This window comes from Hypomesus transpacificus, chromosome 4, assembly GCF_021917145.1.
Source record: "Hypomesus transpacificus isolate Combined female chromosome 4, fHypTra1, whole genome shotgun sequence".
Classification (NCBI taxonomy): domain Eukaryota; kingdom Metazoa; phylum Chordata; class Actinopteri; order Osmeriformes; family Osmeridae; genus Hypomesus; species Hypomesus transpacificus.
In genome coordinates this window covers 7,000,464-7,021,143 of record NC_061063.1, presented here as the reverse complement: position 1 = coordinate 7,021,143, position 20,680 = coordinate 7,000,464, and the positions used below count along the sequence as shown (strand labels likewise).

General features: G+C 43.1%; 4 protein-coding genes across 10 annotated transcripts; 1 reads left to right on the top strand and 3 right to left on the bottom strand.

Annotated features, from left to right (window-relative positions):
• Positions 1-265: 265 nt before the first annotated feature.
• s100u (S100 calcium binding protein U) lies at positions 266-5,111 on the bottom strand. Its single transcript, XM_047018593.1, has 3 exons — positions 4,862-5,111; positions 1,842-1,972; positions 266-1,457 (listed from the first exon to the last, which is right to left on the bottom strand). The coding sequence occupies exons 2-3, from the start codon at positions 1,959-1,961 to the stop codon at positions 948-950; spliced, it is 630 nt and encodes a 209-aa protein (XP_046874549.1). The 5' UTR covers positions 1,962-1,972; positions 4,862-5,111; the 3' UTR covers positions 266-947.
• A 1,002-nt stretch (positions 5,112-6,113) lies between these two features.
• s100a11 (S100 calcium binding protein A11) lies at positions 6,114-7,560 on the bottom strand. Of its 2 annotated transcripts, none has more exons than XM_047018595.1 (3): positions 7,451-7,560; positions 7,193-7,339; positions 6,114-6,631 (listed from the first exon to the last, which is right to left on the bottom strand). In XM_047018595.1, the coding sequence occupies exons 2-3, from the start codon at positions 7,319-7,321 to the stop codon at positions 6,500-6,502; spliced, it is 261 nt and encodes an 86-aa protein (XP_046874551.1). In that variant the 5' UTR covers positions 7,322-7,339; positions 7,451-7,560; the 3' UTR covers positions 6,114-6,499. The 2 variants fall into 2 exon arrangements, with proteins under 2 accessions (XP_046874551.1, XP_046874552.1); XM_047018596.1 differs by having other exon boundaries at positions 7,193-7,359; positions 7,451-7,540.
• A 918-nt stretch (positions 7,561-8,478) lies between these two features.
• pbxip1a (pre-B-cell leukemia homeobox interacting protein 1a) lies at positions 8,479-17,503 on the bottom strand. 6 transcript variants are annotated; one of them, XM_047019000.1, is made up of 12 exons: positions 17,167-17,503; positions 16,727-16,906; positions 15,893-16,006; positions 15,564-15,648; positions 15,367-15,452; positions 14,301-15,177; positions 13,122-13,358; positions 12,653-12,676; positions 11,845-11,882; positions 11,671-11,760; positions 11,356-11,536; positions 8,479-10,967 (listed from the first exon to the last, which is right to left on the bottom strand). In XM_047019000.1, exons 3-12 carry the CDS (start codon positions 15,956-15,958, stop codon positions 9,931-9,933), a joined length of 2,721 nt encoding a protein of 906 aa, XP_046874956.1. In that variant the 5' UTR covers positions 15,959-16,006; positions 16,727-16,906; positions 17,167-17,503; the 3' UTR covers positions 8,479-9,930. The 6 variants fall into 6 exon arrangements, with proteins under 6 accessions (XP_046874956.1, XP_046874957.1, XP_046874955.1 ...); XM_047019001.1 differs by having other exon boundaries at positions 15,893-16,009; positions 16,727-17,503; XM_047018999.1 differs by having other exon boundaries at positions 16,727-17,503.
• Positions 17,504-17,582: 79 nt separating this feature from the next.
• cks1b (CDC28 protein kinase regulatory subunit 1B) lies at positions 17,583-20,413 on the top strand. The gene is made up of 4 exons (XM_047019006.1): positions 17,583-17,828; positions 18,190-18,260; positions 18,418-18,545; positions 19,589-20,413. The coding sequence occupies exons 2-4, from the start codon at positions 18,202-18,204 to the stop codon at positions 19,636-19,638; spliced, it is 237 nt and encodes a 78-aa protein (XP_046874962.1). The 5' UTR covers positions 17,583-17,828; positions 18,190-18,201; the 3' UTR covers positions 19,639-20,413.
• The last annotated feature ends 267 nt before the right edge of the window (positions 20,414-20,680 follow it).

Genomic DNA, 20,680 nt, shown 5'->3' with positions numbered 1-20,680 from the left:
GGGCCTACCCGGGTCAGAACCTGCTCCCAGAGCTAATTTAGGCCCTTTCAGGGCCACAAGGGTCTCCTGGTGTGGATTCCAGCCTGCATGGGGCCTTAATTATTTAGTTTGGGGCCATTATTAGGACACATCAACACCTGATCTATCAGCTCCTAATTCCATGACTAACTAAGAGCGAAGGAACTCCTGATGTTGCGGTCAACATAGCTGAAAACACTAATTACATAGGGAGACAAAGAAACAGACAGACATTTAGGCGACAATGTAAAAAGGCAACACATGTTGTTTATTGTCATGCCAAACAGAGATCCAGAGTTTGGTGAGAGGCGGAAAGGACTGAAAACAGCAGAGACAGAGCAGAAGCACTGACACAATCTTAGCTTGTTTCCTTCATTCATGCATCAGGGGTTGGCATGTAGCTCGCAGGGTAACGTCATATGGAGGGCTTTGAGGGTCCCATTTGTACACGCCAAGGGGACATTACGTCACAGTGCAATGCTCCCAGCTAAACGGACAGCGATATAGTAAGGGGTGCACAGATCTGTAGGTGGTGTAGCTCGCATACACTGACCCAGGAGGATGTGTGTCAGTGTGCTATAAGGACATGTTGTGGCCTACTCTTAGTTGGTAGCGTTTAAGAAACTCACAGGGATAATGAACGTGTTGGTGATTATCTGTGTGTTATTATAGGACCTATCACAATGTCCTATTATAGGAATATCATGAAGAAAACACAGGGAACTACATCAAATATATAGTGGTATACAATGCATCATCATGTTTGTTAGTAATACATTAGTTAAGAAAATTTCAATTGGCTTTGTAAGGTGGACAATTGTGTGTTTTGTAGGTTGGTGTCACGTGCTGTGTGTTTGGTGTGTAGTGTGTGTCAGTTTGTGTTTGAGTTTGCTAAGAACACAGTGTCCAAATTGGTCGGTGTGAATTCCCTAGGATGTCTTCTCCACCTCCGCTGGTGCTGCTTCCTCCTCCTCGGCCTCTTCATCTTTCTCTTCCTCTTGATTTTCTTCCTTCACCTCCTCTACCATGGCCACAGCAGCCTGAGGCTGTTCCCCCTCTTTCTTCTCCTCCTGCTTCTCTTCATCTTTCTCCTTGGCCGGAGTCCCTGGACTGGCGGCAGCAGGAGCCTCGATAGCGGTGGAGGGGGCTTCCTTGGCGGAGGCGGGGGCTTCCTTGGCGGTGGTGGGGACTTCGTTGGCGGTGGTGGGGACTTCGTTGGCGGTGGTGGGGACTTCGTTGGCGATGGCGGGGACTTGGTTGGCGGTGGTGGGAGCCTCGTTAGCACTGGCGGTGGCCTTGTTGCCATCAGAACACTGCTTGCTGAGGGAGGTCGCCAAGTAACCAATCAGCTTCATGTACTCATCAAAGCTGACTTTCCCATCATGGTTTTCATCCAGACCTTTCCGCATTTCCTTCACTGCCTCAGAGCTGTCTGCATCCTACGGGGTTCAAGACATGAACAAGAGGATGTGACAACTATGCATAATGAATGTGAAATAATAGCACATAACACTTCTACAGAATTGGCTTTGTCTTGGGGGGAAACAAAGTTAAAGGAAGAGACTTTTGACTCCACACAGCCCAACCTCCACCAAGTGTCATCACAAGATACAATCTGTAATTCAAAAAGTTGTTAAAAACACTCAATTCTAAGAAGGAGACATGATGTGTCCATACTGTGCAGATTCATAATCACAGCACAGCACAGTTCATAATTACGCTATTGGTTTAAACTTGAGCAGAGAAAGCTCACTACGTGGACAAAGCAATTTCGTCATTTGAGTGCCCATTATTCATGGCCAATGGAAAAGGAGGGTTCTAACCGTCAATATGTTTCCAAGCTTGTTCTTGACCAGATTCTGGAAGTCCTTCCCTCCCAGGCTCTCCTTCCCCTTGGAGGACTTCACAAATACTGTCACCATTGTCTGTATGGCTGCCTCCATGGCTCCTCTGTCTGAACATACAAAGGGGCAAAGGGTTTAGGACAGAGGGAGCAGGATTCAAGGGGGTAAATAATATAGGGGGGGGGGGCAAGAGATAGAATTGAAAAAGAGACGATATGTCACAGTATGCGACTAGTAAGATACTTAATAGTAGACACATGAACGATTGTGACAAATGAACTCAAACAGAACGGCTCCACCGTGGTGAAAAATACGTGAAAAGACGGATCCCCCTTGGAGACCACACTTGGCCTGTTTGTCGTTTCAGGTGTTGGGTCTAGAGCCGCAGTCAGCGATGGACGGGTGACGTGAGATAAGCGGAGAGCCTGAGTGGTAGTCTGATTGAGAGACGACGCACAATGGAAGTTCTGATCTTTGATAGGTCATCTGATCTACTAAAGCCTGCAGAGGGACACAAGGCTTCAGATTACCCGAGGGATTACCTGCCACCTGTCTGCTCCGTCTTCCCCTTCCTATACCTACTCTTCTGTCCCCGTGGTGTGTCTGTCTTGCCTTCAATCCTTGGCTCAATCTTAAACAACAGTATCATAAAGGCTTTTGAGGATGGGACCATTCTGTGGGCTTTTTAGAAACGGTTTTGCCTGTATGTATGTTTGTGTATTGTTGTGAGTGAATGGTAGCATGCAATTGGTTTTATTTGCTTATGACTAATTGGGTGACATATGGTTTTCATTTAGCCACAATACATCTATGTGTAAATAACACTCAGAATGCATATAAGATACAATGCATGCCACTGATCGGCACATCCACGCTGGAATTCCATTCAGTGCAGTCTGTGGAAATTACTTAAACAGGAATTTACAGGCCAACTATGCAAGTTTGCCCCAAAGCAGAAAAGTGAGGTGTTGCTTTTGAAAGAGAATGCCTCGTTTGCCTGTCAACTCTCCAAGTAGAAAAGCTATTCCAAGGATTGGAGTCTCATGATTATCCATTTCGGTATATCGTTGGTGGCCAAAATCCGAAGGGTCGTTTCAAGCCTGTGACTGCGCTGATCTGTTACACTCCAGCACCCTCTCAACTTTCTACATCCAGTGGCAGATCTAAGGGGTGGCAGTTGTCATCCCCCCAAAAAATACTTGCCACCCCAATATTCCCATGGAAAAAAAAGATTTGTACATTACGGAAAATTTAAACAAATAATATTAATATAAGTGTTTAATTTAAACTACAATGTTATAGCCTAATCATTTACCGTAGGGAGTACCGTACCCCCCCCCCCCCCCCCCCCCCACACACTATTTTGGGTTTTGGTTCGCCTCCAGGAGGCCACCTAACAACTTCCTTTTGCCACCCCGAAAGATCCGCCTCTGCCTACACCGCCCCTCCCTCCCCTTACTGCAATTAACACATCCACAGGCAACGACAGGATAGAAGATACACGGCTAATAGCTTAATTATGCCGAGAGAGCAACGACACAACAGCATATTATAAGATACAATTCCATTGGCCATCTGACTCGGCTGTCGACCACAACCGGTAGGCTCCTCACTCTGCGGTTTGTTTCTGATCATTTAGGCTATACATTGCATTATCCTGTCCACTGTTTATTAACCCTGAATTAACCACATAATTAACTCTTAAAATATGCTTATGTACATAATACATACCACAGTATGCAAAGCCACTGATAGAAGGTTTCTAGGAATGCAGCCACTGTCATTTTACGTCACCAACGGAAAATGTCACGCAAGGTGTCACACCTTCACTGACCCCGTGTAAAGTAAGAGACAATGATGACACACGTTTTCAAATATTTGTTCCAATTCCTGTCTCTAACACTTAACATTTTGCACCGTTTTACATATAGGCCTATTCATTATTTACAGGATGACTGAAGCGTATCTGACCGCGGACTTCATCATCTCCAACAACCGTCAGACAGCACGTGTTCCCGCAACGCTCCCTAATTTTGACTAATGAATGCAGGGCTTCCTTTACTTAACCAACGTCAGAACCAAATTCGCCCCTTCCCGCGTTCAGACACGCACCAACAACCAACCCCCCCCCCCCCCCCCCCCCCAAAAAAAAAAAAAAACACAGCGCAAATAATTAAATATACACCCATAGGTTTCCCGTTTCCCTTCAGAGCCCAAAGTAGATTGAGTGTTGCGTTTCCAAATGGGCGAATGCGATACGGTACGTGCTCAAGAAGAGTAATGACAATACTACCGCTCGTGTGTCATGAAATATTAACAGAGGAACATTTTAGGTTGTAGCTGCATAAAACAGGCTTCCAGTGGTCTTGTATCGCACGAAAAAAAGAAATCATAGTTGCGCACACAAACAATTGTGTGGCTACATTTGCTACCCTTCTTCATCATTACAGCCAACGCCGTGTTCCATCCATATCTTTCTAAATGACTATGACAGTCGCCGATAGAAAGTAATAAAACGTATTCTCATCAACTATAAAGGACGGTTGTCTGTAGTCATCTGATGACAAAACGTAGCCTAGTTGTTTTACAGCGAATAGCAATATGTTTACTTCCCAGGCCTGATTTGAATTGTAAAAATTGAAATGTTATAGCTATATAGGCTAGCTCAAAAAAGTGGTGTTCGTTTTCTAAGACCGAGTGTCTGGGCCATCAGTGACAGGTAGCCTGACAGCTGACGCCTCATACCCAGGTAAGTTTGCGAAAGTAAACTGAGTGCTTAATAAACAAAGCATATAGCCTAATACTATGTGATGAAAAGACAGATGAGCAGATCAATCTCTCCAGTTGCGTCGTCACTGTCCCGTCGACTCTGCAGCCTGTCTATTTCACGAGACGGATCTCGTAAGGGTGCATCGAAAACGTGGCATAAACGAAAAGCATTATTCTATTTCATGAAGCAAAACTTATTTATTTGAGCATGAACAAACGTTTCAACTCACCAGATAATGTTTGCAGAACAAAAGAACAATACGAATGTGCTCTTATTTACTTATTAAGTTCTTCTCGACGTCGTTCTCCGTTGCTCCACAAAAACTTGCCTAACTTAGGCTACGGCTTCCGTGAATTAGTTTTTTCTTTAACTTTTTTCCCCTGACAAGTCAAAGGGCGTGTACCTGGGAGAGTGCGAAAAAGGGGGTTGAAGAAGAGGAGAGGTAGACGAAACTTTCTAGGAAATAGCAAAAAAGTGTATCACAACGTTGAAACTGATTTCCTCGCCTATATTTTTGGCATAAAGTGGAGTATGGTTCACGTCATTTGTGATTTGTACAGTGACAAATCTAGGCTGCAGATGTGGATTCACATTAGACAGGCAGGAAAAGAGAGGAGGTGGGAGGGATAAATGACCAAAGCAGTTTTAACTCTTCATATCAAAAATAGATTCACATCTATACTCACATTTAAAAAAAGAAAGTACCAGAGGTCTCATTAAGCCTTTCACAGTTCTGTAACTGTCTGGGACAGGTACATTCTCACAGGTCATAGTGGCAGTTGAAGGATATCCGTGCCAACATACACAAACACACACACAGACACACACACAGACACACACACAGACACAGACACACACAGACACACACATGCGTCAGGAGGTATGCCATGCTGTGTCAGTGGGTGCCACTGTGTGTTATCTGACACAGTCATTTGTCAGTCACTGCCACACCTATTTGCAATACAAAGTCCACTGTGAGATGCCTGCCCAATCTGAATGACTGAATCCAGAGTTGCACTTGCAAGTAAAGAAGGTGAGCAAACCACAAAAAGTTGAACCCAGACAAAGAAATCAAAGCTACACGGCTATGACACCAAGATAAACAGTCTTACATTTACAACATAAACAACTGCAGTGCATGTGCAGACACCTGACTGAGTAGCCATCTGTGGATTAGCACACAGGTACTCAACACACATTACAGAGTCACTGATGGATGATGTTGTTAGTAGCCCATACTGTTACAACTCTGTGTAACACATGGATAGACTGCTTTGCTTTATGAGACCATGTGGAACTGGATCCGTCTAGGCAGTGATGTTTGTGAGAGCAGTGTAGAGTTACACACCCAATTATGCCATTAAATCAAGGTTGTAATACCCCCCCCCCCCCTCTCTCTCTTCAAATGAGAGGAGTGGCAAAAGGGGAGAAGGGGGTTAACGTAATATAATGGAGTAAACAAACCATTGAAAACAATACGGAAGAGTTCAAACAATGGATCCTTTAATAAGAGCCGTCCGTTTAGGAAACGGTTAACTGGAATCACGCATCATACAAAGATCAAAATCTAACCCCTGACAACATGGACAGGACAATTTCATTGTGTTGCGTCGCTCAATCTTGAACAGTCTCTCAAAGCCAACTGACTCTGGAGATCTGAATTTGGTAAAGCAAAATAAAGGACAAGCATAGAAGGGGCAATTGGCCAATATACTTTTAGATAACTGTGAGAATGTGACTTTATACAATCTTACTTAATCTGGGGATATCATGAAACAATTTAAAGATAAACTTGAAAATAATATGTATATTTTGTATGATCAGTATGTTTTGTTCCTGCAATTTTGGGCCCCGAAGCTGGTTCTTATTAGCAGAAGCCTCCTTGTTTGCCGGCTAGTTTCCCAATCAGCTGCCAGAATTCAAGGAATGTCAGCTCGCCATCGTTGTTTTCGTCCAATGAGCTCATGAGTTGGTCTACTGTGGCTGGATCAGTGGCGTTCTGTAGGCAATCAGAAAGAGGACAGTGACACTTAAGAACAAACATAAGGAACCAAATGGACTGCAGCCTGCTCTGCCATCTATTGGCCAAGAATAGAACTACATTATAATCTTAAAACTAAACTTACCCAATAAGATACATTTAGGTTATACTCTAGCGCATTGTGTTTGACAGGAGAAAATGACAAAAGACTTAAAGAACTGGGTATTTAATACATAAAGAATAAAACTGAGAAATTAGGACACTTTCTTAGTCCCTACATTTTAGCACCAAAAGTCATTGACATATCTACAATAAAACAATCAGGTTTTAATACTTGGTTGTACACAATCATGTTGAACATTACATTTGAAGTTAAACAGTATAATTTCAAAAAGGTCTCCTGGTATTATTTTTGCCTCAAATTTAAAAAGCCATTAGTCTACACTTTTACCCAAAAATATTCCTTAATGCATCTTGACAAACCAAAACTGCTTTGAGGACAGAAGCAAAAAAAGAAATTGTGTGTCACTGTCCAAGGAATTGTGGAGCTAACTGTTCAGAGCTCATGCAGTTGTTTACCTTGACAAAGTTAGGAAGCTGGGAGATCAACAGACTGGTGAACTCTCCTTTGCTCAGGGTGTTAGAGGACCCATCCTTCCCAGCAAAGGTCTTGAACTGAGAGACAATAACGTTGATGGCAGGTTCCATTGTGTTGTGAACAGAGGGCTTGAAGAGAAACAAACAAACTAACAAATAAGTACTTTTCTACACACAATGTACTATATTGGTAACATAGAGGATGATGAAACTTTGCAAAAGAAGGATAAAGAGTCTCACCTGATAGTCACTGTCCTGAGGTATGGTGTGGTGATGTATGAGGAAAGTTCTAAACTCCTCATGTTTTTCTCTGCTCTTTTATTCTCTCTATTCCTCCCTGGTGATGCCGACATCAGCGGAAAACACCAAACTACTTTTCCCCCTCTACCAAGATATCCTTATCTGCCATTTTGTTCCATCACACACACACACACACACACATTCACACTTGAGTGCGTCTGACCAATAACAGAAAACCATTCTTCGCTTGATGACAAGGCAAAACTTATTTTGGTGCTCGGCTTGCAGTTAAAGGTATTAATGCCTAACCTTCTTCAGGTCATTCTTATCAGGGGTCTGAATCAAAACTGAATAAACACAAACTGATTTACACACAACATAGCTCAAACTGGTGAAAAACAGCCAAGTCAACCCACTCAAAAGACACTGAAAGGGAAATATACACAGCATGTGTGCTGTGGGTTTCCCATGATCACCTCGTGCAGAGCTGTTGGGTGTCATACGAATAGGCCTGTTCAAAGCAACTGCCCAGGTGTATTGCAGAGATGGAATGTTAGGTATGCCAGCCTCTGCAGCTTCAAAGTCCCTGACAGAAACCATTCATCATTACAGATGACTGGGACCATCAGCTCTTCCAGTCAAGACCAGTCCAGACACACTTTTTGGGGGGTTCCTGGACAGAACAGTAATATACAAATGTGTCTTTTGACTGGTACTGTATAAGTCTGTATGTTATTCTACAGCTCACTGGCATGAGTGAGTTTCTGTGTCTTGGATTTCTACTCGGTTTTATCATTGCTCATTGTTTATTGAGTTGTATGAATCATTATCTTGCATCGCAGATGTGATGGTGGATTACACACATTCTTGCACGTTGCATGTGAAGGAGTCACGTAACTTGCTATCAGAAAGCACTTGGATGGACCAAGATTCAGATCATCTGGATTGTAGAAGTTTAGTGTGGAAAGGCTACAGACATTCGTTTCCCAATGCAAATACACAGGAAAAATGTAGATTAAGCCAAAAGACAACATTCAAACAGTTTATTGTTTAAAATGTTTGATCAAACTCACGCAAAACAACTGCTGATCTTGAATTCAATGACATTCAAACTTGGTATGTGTACTATGTGATGCCCCTAAGGGCTTTCTCACGCTACAAGATCATAGAAAAAAGAAAAGCCTGCATCTATGAATGTCAATTAAAGCATGGCATCAAGTTATTATACATCCTTCTATACATTAGATACTTTGTCTCTCTTCTAAATCAGCAGGATAATGGCTCCAGAAAACAATTGAAAACGCTTTTTTAGATTTCAAACTGTCATCGTTATTTACTTATAAATAAAAGGCACAAAAGCAGTAGCTCACTGAAATAAAAGGTTTCTAAGAAACAGCATACTCATTTGTTTAACCTCAGCCACTTGGCTTGCTTTTCATATAATGATCAAAAATACTGCAGCGGTGGACTAAAACAAATACCTATTAAAATGTTTTTAAGAAGGACCAGGGCTATCCTTCATTAAATACAATATTCAAACAACTATCCTACATATCTGATCAAAACATCAGCATGGTAAACTCAAATCTCGAAAAAGTGTTAACAGTGATAAATAAAAGGAACTAAAAAACATCAAAGGGTCTATCTGAAATGTACAGGTTGAACGTCCTTCTTTTTAAACATCTTCTAAAAACCAATAGATTGCACTTTTTACCCAATTCAATAGAAACAACATTGGGTTGTAAGACTCAAGATTTCCATTACAATGCAGAGCCATTTAGGTTACATTACTCAGAAATGCACAGTGTGACAAATAATAATGTGGTAATAAAATCTTCACGAGCTGCTAATCTGTATTAATGTGTGCTGGGCTTTGCACCATACATCAGAATAGTTTAATCCTGCATTATAACAGCATTCTATAAGTGTGAGTGAGAGAACCATGTCAAAGAGAAACAGAGCAAGAACCTAGTTCTCGCCTGGTAAAAATCTCCTTTCATTTGCATGTTCCAGAATGATCCGTGTGCTGTTAATAAACACTGACAGTTACACACTCAAACAGAGCCGACAGTTGAACCAGTCCTACTAGATCTGACGGTAACCGTGTTGAGGGGGCAGGGAGATCACAAGCAAATACATCTGACCATTATCGTAAACGGCTACATTCTGAGTGTTAAATATTAAAGGTAGTGGGAGAATTTGTTTCACACTCACACACAAATTTGCACACACAGCTGATGTGACTGAGGATAGTGTCCTTGAACTGACAGAGGTAGGTAAACAACTAAAATCCAACACACAAACAACTTGTAATTACAGACTGAGGGGGGAGTGTTTATGAGGCAACGGATCACTCCTGGGACCAGAAGCATTTTCCAAGATAGACCACAGAATTGGCAACACCTTGCTGTAAACAACCATGTTATACCATTGTATCTTGGTGTTCATTTTCTTTCCAGTTATTTCTGTTGTTTTGGTTTCTAAGCTGGAACAGCAAACCTCCACAAAGCCTCAACAGGAAACTCCTCCATCGCCTCCTCCAGCACATCATCCTCCCCCTGCCCTTCGTCTTCCAGGAGGTCTGCCAAATCTTCCAAAATGTCTGCCACGTCCTCTGCAAAGTCACTGAATTGCACCCTGTCGTGGGTGAACACACCGCCCTTGAAAAACTGAGCGGTCAGCTCGCGGATCTCCTTCTTGCTCTCTGGCGTGACCCCCTCCAGCTTGCTCAGGTAGCCCTCGAGAAGGGCCTGGAACTGGGATTGGTCCACTGGTTTCAGCCCCTCCTTGGCAGCACAGTCCTTGATGCCACCACATCCTGCCCTAATGTGCATGTTGCGGATGAGTTTCTCCTCCTGGTGCTTCCAGAAGGTGGTATGGTCGAACTGGTGAGACTGATGAGGCTGGTGTTGGGGAGGCTGGTTATGTTGGGGATTCTGATGCTGATGGTGGTGGTTGGATTTCTTAGCAGACCGGACATGCCAGTGTCCCTCCCTCTTCCTCTTCTCCCTATCCAGCCTGCGCTCGTCCTTCTTACTGTTCCACTCATCTTGGTACTTCCGCCAGGCTTCCTTGTGGGAGCTCTGCTTGTGTGACTTTGACCCGCCTACGTGCTTGTCTTTGCTGTGCTTCCACTCCTTCTCTCCCCGCCACTCCTTCTCCTCTTTTTTCCAGTGGTCTTTCCCGTTATCTTTACCTTTCTTTGCGTCCCACTTGGACCCACCCTCCCATGGCCTCCTCTTGCCGAGCTTCTCCACCTGCTCAGTCAGCCTCTTCTGGATCTCTGATAGGCTCTCCCTCACACCTTTCCTGTGCCCTCCATCTTTCTTCATCCCCTCAAGTCTTTTCCTGCTTTCCTCTAAGAGGACCCTCTGTCTCTGTAGCTCTTCCTTTATGCGGATCCCCTTCCCGAGGTCCTTCCCCCCGTCAGGCCCAGCTGTGCTCTGGCTGCTCTTCCCTGGCTGGCCAGCAGGAGGTGGGGAGGAGCTAGGTGGTGGAGTGGGAGTGTCATGGTTGGCTGAGGGGAGACATGGGAGAACGTTACATTTATGTTTAGTCATTTACCAGACACTCTTATCCAGAGCGACTTACAGTAAAGTACAGGGACATCCTCCCCTAGGCAAGTAGGGTGAAGTGCCTTGCCCAAGGGCACAACTTCATTTGGCACGGCCGGGAATCGAACCAAACAACCTTCTGATTAATAGCCCGACACCCTAACCGCTCAGCCACCTGACCCCAATACGGTACAGCTAAGCAACAGTTATCACATTAGAGGATTACATCACAACCACTAAGAAAAACAGCCTGAGCCTTAAGGCTACAATTACACGAATGGCGAGTTTGATTATTCAAAATTCAATTCTACTATATTTTCACCTAGAATAGAAGAAATCTACAAAGCCTACCTGTGATTTGGGAAAGTTCTCTCACTCTGGATCTTAGGGTCTCCAGCTCCACCTTCAGGTCAGGCAGGGACGACAGCTCCTCTCTCATGTTGCTATTTTCTTTTTCCAAAGCTCCTTTCCCTTCTTCCCCTGCCTTTGCTGATGCTAACTTTAGTGCTGAGTCGAGTTCTTCTTTCTGGGTCTGGGACCAATTAAGTTGATTTATTCTACAGCCAGCGGAGACAGTACATAATGTTACTGCCTACCTACAACAAACTGACGAGTCTTAAGACTTCAAACAATTCCAAACAGTTTGAATGTTGTTTAAGGGCTGACCTGTAGCTGGGCTTCTAATTGGGTGATTTGATGGTTTTCTTGTGCCAGTTTGTCCAAAACCTCCTTCATTTCCTGAGGGTTTACCCAGTCCTATCCAGCATACATCACACCAGACAATCAACAATGTATCCCTCTAGTTATTACACTGGGACAATAAGTGTATACTTTACCAACCTGGTCTCCATCGCTCATCTCAGAAGAGTCAAGGTCGTCTGTAGGCAAAGAGAATGTGCTATTCTAAAACCTGTGTATCTACAACACTAGATGACACAACGCACAAATAGCCTGCTTACATCACTGCCATATTACAACAGACAAATGTATATTGTCTGTATAAATAATACATTGCCAATAAAGCACATACAGCAGTAGTTGACAGATTGGGCAGATTCTTCAACAACCAATGGACAAGAAACAACCAGGTGCACACCCTTTCAATTAAATAATTTATAATCTTTGAATTGGTGGTGGAAGGGGAGGGGTTGCATTATGCATTATGCAAAGGTTTCATAAAGCAGTGTTTCTCAAACCATGCTCATGAAGAAATTCCTGTTGGTCTGAAGCATATAATTACCATTTGAATATACAACTAATAAAAAAGCAGTTGCTGTACGAACAGGTGAGGATGACAGAATCCAGTAGTTGGCCAAGGCCAGCTCAAAACAAAAGTGCCTAGACACATATTAAAATGATGTCTTTTTGCTGAATTTGCTAATCCCTGGCAGCAAGTCGGAGTGCAGGGAATATCCTAAGCACCACACTCTTCTGACCAGCACTAGGCTGCAATATGCCAGTTATATCCCATCATAGACACTACACAGTATGTCTGTAAGTGTTAAGCCTATGGGCAAGCTGCCATAGTGTAAGCAGTCAGTAGTGCATGATAGTTGAGACAAGATTAGCGCTTGGGGGCGAGTGCATGAGAATTAGCTGGCTAGTGCAAAAGCTACAACTGCCATCTTATCTCATTCTTTGGACCCACCATCATCCAGATTGGTGACGACACCTGCGGGTACGACACAGCTCAGTCAAGCACATCTACAGGTGTCTACATTACCTCAGCACCTTCACTGGAGGTCAAATAGAGATGGCTTAAAATGTACACAACATTGTCATATGCAGGTTTTGAAGCCGACAACAAAGTATGATATTGATGCTGACGTTTCCAGTCAAGCGCATTACTCATCGTTTTTCATATCTTAAATATTGCTAAAATATAATTTAAAAAAAGGATTTATCAATAAATAAATACAATTTACGAGTGGTGCCTTTAATTATGATAATTAATTGAAAGTGTTGCAAACAAGTAATTTATTGTTTTCCCTCACAGTCATGTACTCTTAAAACACTTAAACAACAAACGAAAGGATACAAAACATAATAGAGCTCTGGTCTGGTCTGAATAGAAAGTATGGTCAATCCCGATAGTGGGTACCGAGTGAAAGGCTAACCTGACAGGAAGAGGGATCCTAGGCATAGCAGGACGACTGCTGTCACGATCAGCTTGTTCAGGGAGAACCCACGCTTCTCCTCCTCCTTCTCCGGCAGTTTGAACTCCACATCCTCTTCCTCGTCTTCTTCCTCGGATGTTCGCCTCGGCACCTCGAAGGACGGTATGGTCCTCCTCCTCGGGCCATCCCCCTCAGTGCTGGTGTCACCTCTTCCCATGTCAAAGCTCCTAGGTGGCTCTGGAGGAGAAACAGGCAATATGAGCAATATGACGTACGTAAAGTATATGTGTATTATAAATACAGTATAGAGTATAAGGGACTAGCAACATGGCTGACACCCAACCTTGATTAATCACACCACACAACCATTTTAAATCTACTGAAGCACAAAACTATTATAAATGGGCTATGCTGTACCAAGACGATACATTTATTTTAATGCACCACTTTTTGCATAGCGGCTTTGAACAGAAAGTTCCAGAAAACAAACTTCTCAAGACATTTAATAGCAGAGAGCACATTAACCTCAGAAAAGTCAACACGTAAAATGTCAATGATAACACTAACTCTAGTAGACAACACAACTCAGTTAAATAAAAAAGCAATTTCCTGCAGATTACTAACTAGTTATACGTGGTACACAGTGTTGCTATTTACTGAAGAGCATGCAATCGTGTTATATCAATGTGTCCTTGTCCAGCCAATGTCCTTCTGAAGATAGGAGACACTTAACAACTGCTCCACTACAGGAGGATCTCACTTTAAACCTCACACTAGACCTCAAACACAGACCTTCCAGCGCAATCTGTTATGCAAGGTGTTGACTGTTTACATTTACATTTAGCAGACGCTCTTATCCAGAGCGACTTACAGTAACTACTACAGGGACAATCCCCCCGAGGCAAGTAGGGTGAAGTGCCTTGCCCAAGGACACAACGTCATTTTTGGCTCGGCCGGGAATCGAACTGGCGTGTTCAGATTACCAGCCCGATTCCCTCACCGTTCAGCCACCTGACTCCCTGACTCCCCACCTGACACCTGACTGTTAATAAGGAAAAACTAGAAAATTAGCTACCTTATGTGTGAAACCTTTTGATCTAATTTCTCTCTAAAAAGGAAGTATTTCCATCCCTCTTAACCTCTTATTCACAGTACATACTATGCCGTACTATCCCATACCTTCAACCTGTCCAACTTCCTCTATTTCCTCAGGAAGCGTGGTCTCCTCCACTGCTGGTGCTTCGACTGCCTCAGCTGTCATGGTTGAACCAATGGTCATTGGGAGACGACTGTCGGGGGCGGGGCTTACACACTCCACGCTTTCGAAGGCGGGGCTTGCAGATTCTTTGCTTTCGGGGATGGGGCTAACAGATTCCTCGCTCTCGAGGGCGGGGATACTATCTGTGTGAACGTCCAACGGGGTGACAATCTCCACAGGGAGGCTTTCTTCGGACAGGGATGGGGCAGGGGCTTGACTCTCAGGGGCAGGGGCTATGTCTGCAGTGGTGTCTAGGTCGGGGTCCTTGGGTACAGCACCCTCTGGAGGTGGAGACTCATGGGCCCAGATCACCTCGGCCTCGACCTTAACCTCGGCCTTAACCTCGGGCTTGGCCTCAGCCTCGGACTCCGCCTCCACCTCAGGCTCTGCCTCCACCTCAGGCTCCGCCTCCACCTCAGGCTCCGCCTCGCCCTCAAGCTCCGCCTCGCCCTCAGGCTCCGCCTCGCCCTCAGGCTCCGTGTAGGCAACGTCGAAGGGTTCAAGCAGGTCAATATGGGTTACAAAGGGGGTGGCCGAAAGCTGGTCATTGTTGTCAGAGGGGGAGCTGGTGACGATGTCATGGATGACTGGGGGCTGGCTCTCCAGGTCAGATTCTAGGGGGATATAACTGCTGGGGGAGGGGTTGAGCACCAGGTCAGATTCTAGGGGGATATAACTGCTGGGGGAGGGTCTGAGCACCAGGTCAGATTCTAGGGGGATATAACTGCTGGAAGAGGGGCTGAGCAAGGTGGGGTTAGAGGAGCCCTCGCCCACATCAGGAGTGGTTTCCTGACAAACCTGGATGCAAAAAGGCAGTCAAGGCATTTATAAACTTAGTAGTCATTAGTTATAAAGACTCAACGAAAACAAAAGACTTGGAACTTTTGAATCATGTTTGAGGTTGAATTTTATACATTTGGACACATTTCTAAGATGAACATCAAGAATGAATCCATGGGAAAACAATGTGTTTAAATGGGGACTCACGATAGGATACCGACTGACCTGTTGGCCTTCCTCAGACAGAACCGTCTCTACTGAAGCCTCACCCGGCCTGACCTGTAGTGTGGGCCCTGGAGCAACAACAACCATCTTCAACTCAACGAATTAGAATCAACCGTGACTTTATGACGCTCAAAAGGATCATTTTAATCCCATTGACAAATGTTTAGAGAAAGAGATACCTGTCACTTCCTCGTAGAGACTAGGGACATCCCCCAAACTCTCTGGTCCATCGTCCGCAAGGCCAACACACTCCACTGCAGCATCCTGAAAGAGAAAGATGAGTGGTGTGGAGAAAAGTTTAGCAAAGTTGTCGACTGAAATGTAACATACAGCAGTGGGATGCAAAGGTCTCCAGAATGCCCTTGTCAAATATGTTAAAACATTCTGAAATACCTATCATTACATTTCACAATACTACATTTTGAAATCATTTATATGTTAAGACACCTGGTGTGGTGACCTGAACTACACTGTGTTTTCAGTTTGTATGGGGTTTCGAATGACTTACCTCCGGGTTGATAATGGTCCAGCTGTTGGAGGAGCCACTACTGCCTGTGCTGCTGCTGTCCGACATTGCCCCCTGGTGGCCAGGCACAGCAACAGAGATATGTAATCTCTTGTCCTGCTGACAACAACAAAATTATCATTGGAAGTGCTGTAGGCCTGTAATATGCTGAAAAGGGACTTTGAGCTTTTGAACTACAGCATATACATGCCTAATACTCAATCAGTCAACCAGAGAACACAGAGGAGGAAACAAAACACTGGAATTGTGGATGATCATAATACAGGTACTTGCAAAGGATTTTTGCAGAATAAATCATATAAATGACTCAATTAAAGAGAGTAATCCCCCAGATATGAAATAAGATAGATAGACAATCAATAGAAATATGGACAGTGTAGTCTATTGATTCTAAAGAGCAAAGCCTGTTAGCCTATTACATAACAGTGATCATAATGCATAGCAAAAATATTGTCATAATGTGTGGGCACACGCTTCTCTTTCTGTCTTTAATGTCCATACACAATATTTATTTCCATATATGCATACTGTAACCAATAGGACCAAAAATAGTCAGACCAAGGAGAGCAGCCAGGCTAGAATAGCATGCACGATTTTCTGTGAGAGCTCACTTATTTTGATTTTCAAAGGACTCTGGTAGCCGACTTAGTAAATCGTTTCTTGAATGCTGAATCGATTAAAATAATTGCCACACACCTAGTAAACACATGATGTTGTGCTGTCTGAATCCCACGTTCTCTTTTCCGCATTCACAGGCCAGCCCCCAATCAAACGTTTAAGGCCGCGTGCCATTCTAATTAAACCGCAAATACTTACCTTTTTGGTTTATACTTCAATGCTAGTTTTACTCTTCGTTTTTGGATAGTCCTTTGCGGCTTGGTCGAGATGCGCAATGTTCCTCGTGAACTTAGGAAGTTTGGGAATTCCAACTGCGTCACTACAGCAAAGCTCGGCGTTTTCCAATAGGATTCCAACAAAATTGTATACGTTTACGCCCTAAAGGGATAGAAAGCCAATCAGAATGAAGACAACTGCCACGAAAGCGATTGACACGCAGTTTGATTGATGTTCGCAGGTGAAAGTGACAGGTGATGGATTTAGAGCAGTCCCTTCTTTTCCTTGACTTGTAGGAACCTTACACTCAAGATACATGCATGCATGTACATATATATAACGAAGGGAGAGGAATTCTCAACCAGCCGTCCATTGACACGTCTGCACTGCTATATTTGTCTGGACAGCAATAAGGGACTTACCAACGGACTGTCCCTTCACCCCAGCTCCTGACTGTTGGAAGAGATTGCCGATTTGTTTCATCAGACTTGCACTCTGTTTCGTCAGATTCGATTATGACTTATTGTTTGGGTTGGATTCAATGGAACAAGTGGCTGAATATTCCTTCACCCAAATAGGTAGCTACATTATCATGTATATTCTTCATACACCATCTAAGTGTTCAAATGTCTTGTAACTGAGAACTTCCTGTAATGTCCCCAAAATCCGCCATTTACTAATTAAAATTTTAAAAGCACGTGGTTCTGTTAATTTGGAAATTATTCTATCAACATAAAATGTATGGTCACTAGTTACATGATATCAGATGAATGTGTGACATCCACTAAAACATATCTAATGTGTGAAATAACGAATACAGTAACCAATCGTAATCTTGGCCTGTGACGAATGAGAAGCCTGATCGGAGCCACATGACAGTCATTGTCCAATAGGAAGCAGTGGAGAGTGTTTGAATGATCAAGGCGGGATCAGGGACACATTAGAGAGGGAAACCTAGCAGTGAACAGTGGAAGGGGAGAAGACATCCAGCACAAAGCACTCCAGCCACTGGATAAACATTCAGAAACGTGTTTATTTCTGGATTTACAACAGAGATTCAGTAGACACGAACAACTAGTTAAAGGTGAGCTAAGATTGTTCTGCATGCTGTCGTCCTATTTATCTAGCTAACAATATCTATTTGATTTTGTGTCCGGACACCAGGCCAGCTAGTTGGAGCTAGTTAGCTAGCTCCCCACCTCTCAAATCAAGTTAGTTGGCTAACGCCCAGTTGACGTGTAACATCCCATAACAACAACTTCGATTGTTAATGACTTCCATTTAAATGGTTACACCTAGCTAGTTAGCCAGTTGTCATACATACGGCAAAAACTTTCGGGTACCATTGTTGGTTGTAGCTAGAACGTTTCTAATGAAATTTGCTAGCCACCTGGCTAAAGAACTGTGTGGACTACTTCCTTATATTCTCGTTTTCATGTTTTTAGGAGATACCTACCATGTCTCAAAAGCAGATTTATTACTCTGACAAGTATGACGACGAAAAGTTTGAGTACAGGTGAGTCCAGCTTTTGACTATACATTATCATCAATATTAACGTGGCTTAGAATGCTTTTCATCTATTATAGCCTTGTCTGCTCCATGATGCGCAGCTTCATGATCAAGCAGGCAGATGTTTTTGTGCCATTCTGCCTCTAATATGTCTTCATTGTAGGCATGTGATGCTGCCCAAGGACATTGCCAAGCGCGTGCCCAAGACCCATCTGATGTCAGAGACGGAGTGGAGGAATTTGGGTGTCCAGCAAAGTCAGGGCTGGATTCACTATATGATCCACCAACCAGGTAAAGTTAAACCAAAAGACTGATTCTATTGACTGACTGGCTGGCTTGCTTATAGGCAGATGTAAAGTAACTAAGTACTTTATTGTGCCCTGGAAGGAAAACATTATATTGGTACAGTCACATTGAAAGGCACAATGCAAAATATATCTCAGACAAGGACTTATAAATACGGAAATTATGTTAAGTGTAGTGCAAATATGATGTGTTAATCAGTCGTCCTTGCCATGCCTGGTAAGTGCAAAATATTAGAGTAATACAGTGGTGTCTGAAATGCTGCCTAGCTGACGGATTGCGAAACACATTTAGACAGACTGAGCCACTTCTAAGAGTTATTTTCACCTTTTGTGGCATCAACAGTTGAGAAGATAGAGGCAGGCTTTATTTGGGAGGACATTTTCTTTGTTTGATATCAACAGAACTAAAGGCAGTGGGCTAGGAACCAAATAGACTATGGCAGTATTATTATATTATTTACTGTGTTGCTACGTAGTTGGATTTAAATACCTAGGTCTTGAGGAAGACTTGCAAATGCATTAGACTTCATGGGTATATCTAAGATGGAAAAACAAGCCCTGTGGGTAGGTAACAGGTGCTAGGGTTTGATTTGAGCATTTAGCCAGCAGGTAGACATCAGGAGAATGGATACTATATGTATCTAATTACACTTTTTATTAGTGCAGTTTACTGGTCGCCATATGGTCTATGCGTGCACTGATTTTCTTGGAACCAGACAAGGTCTTCCCATATTTGTGAAAAGCTTTAACGGTTGTTTAGAGTCATTACCTTAGCTCATGTCATGCTGTCATTTACCTCAGCTAACCTCCTGGGGCCACTGTACACATTACCCTGCTGTTCCCATTGTTATCTTACGTTTACTCATTTTATCCTGTTTTTCGAGGGACGGTAGAGCTTAATGGTTAAATCAATTGATAGCAGTAGACTGTCAATTGAAAACTGTTGCGATACACAGTTTCCACCTGTACTGTGTATCACTTTGGATAAAAGCAACTGCTTAATGAATACATTGTCATTATCATTTCCAGAGCCCCACATCCTGCTCTTCCGTCGACCACTACCCACAGCCTCCCACTAACTGCCTGCAGAGAGATCCACTATACCACAGACCAGAAGAGAGTGCAGGGCAGTATGAACCAACATAACACAGCCGGATGAACAAAAGACTTTATCTTCATGCGTCTGTACAGCATCATACGCCCAGTCTAGGGCTCTCCATAGCTCTGTCCTCACTGCAAAAACTTTCGACTTCAGTTCCAAAAGGCATCTTTGGAGTATTTTCCTGTCGCTGAATAGTTTTAACCTTCAAGACCCTTTTTTTTGGTTCTTTTAATCAATGTGATAATGTTACCAGTGTATTGGAAGAAAAAGGAAATGTCAAATTTGTGTCAACATTTTTGAATGATTCAAAATCCCACTTAAGCTATTGTAAGATATCTAAAATGCCATGCTTAGTATTTTAAACCAGATGTTGAAATAGAGAAATTGTACACACGAGTGTGACAATTAGATTTTTTTCTTTTTTTTTTTTACGACTGGTTGTATGAATTTTTACATAGGCTACTTTCATGATGATTGATTCCAATTAGTTAAGTACAGGAGTTAGAATGAAGCAGTATGTAAACCTTTTGCATACATTATCTACATACAGTGTACAATAAAGACAGCCTTGCTGCAAAAAGATTTTATTGAATACATTCCACTGCAAATATGAAGTACAGGCTTACTGTCAAAATAGGGGCCATTATCTTTGTTTACTGTCTTTCATGATTGTAAGAATCAGCTGCTCAGTATTTATACGTCTTTTATTTTATTTTTTATTACCCAGCCTGAAATTAAACTTGTAACTTTTGGAAAGTCGTTTTAACTCATGATACAGGCATGTCTGTTTTCCCGGGGTAATGTATGTGTACACTTGTGTACATGCTAAATAATAATTTAGGATTGTGTTCTGCATTTTCCTTCTTTGAGCTGAGGAGGGCAGTATAAAGCAGGAGAATACGATGCAGGTCAAATGTCGCTCTCACGATAAGGACGAGATCATGATTTATCCATTGGCAAATGGAAGTTGGGCTGGAGGTGTTCAGCTTTTTGGCTTTTTCACATCCAGCTCAACAGTG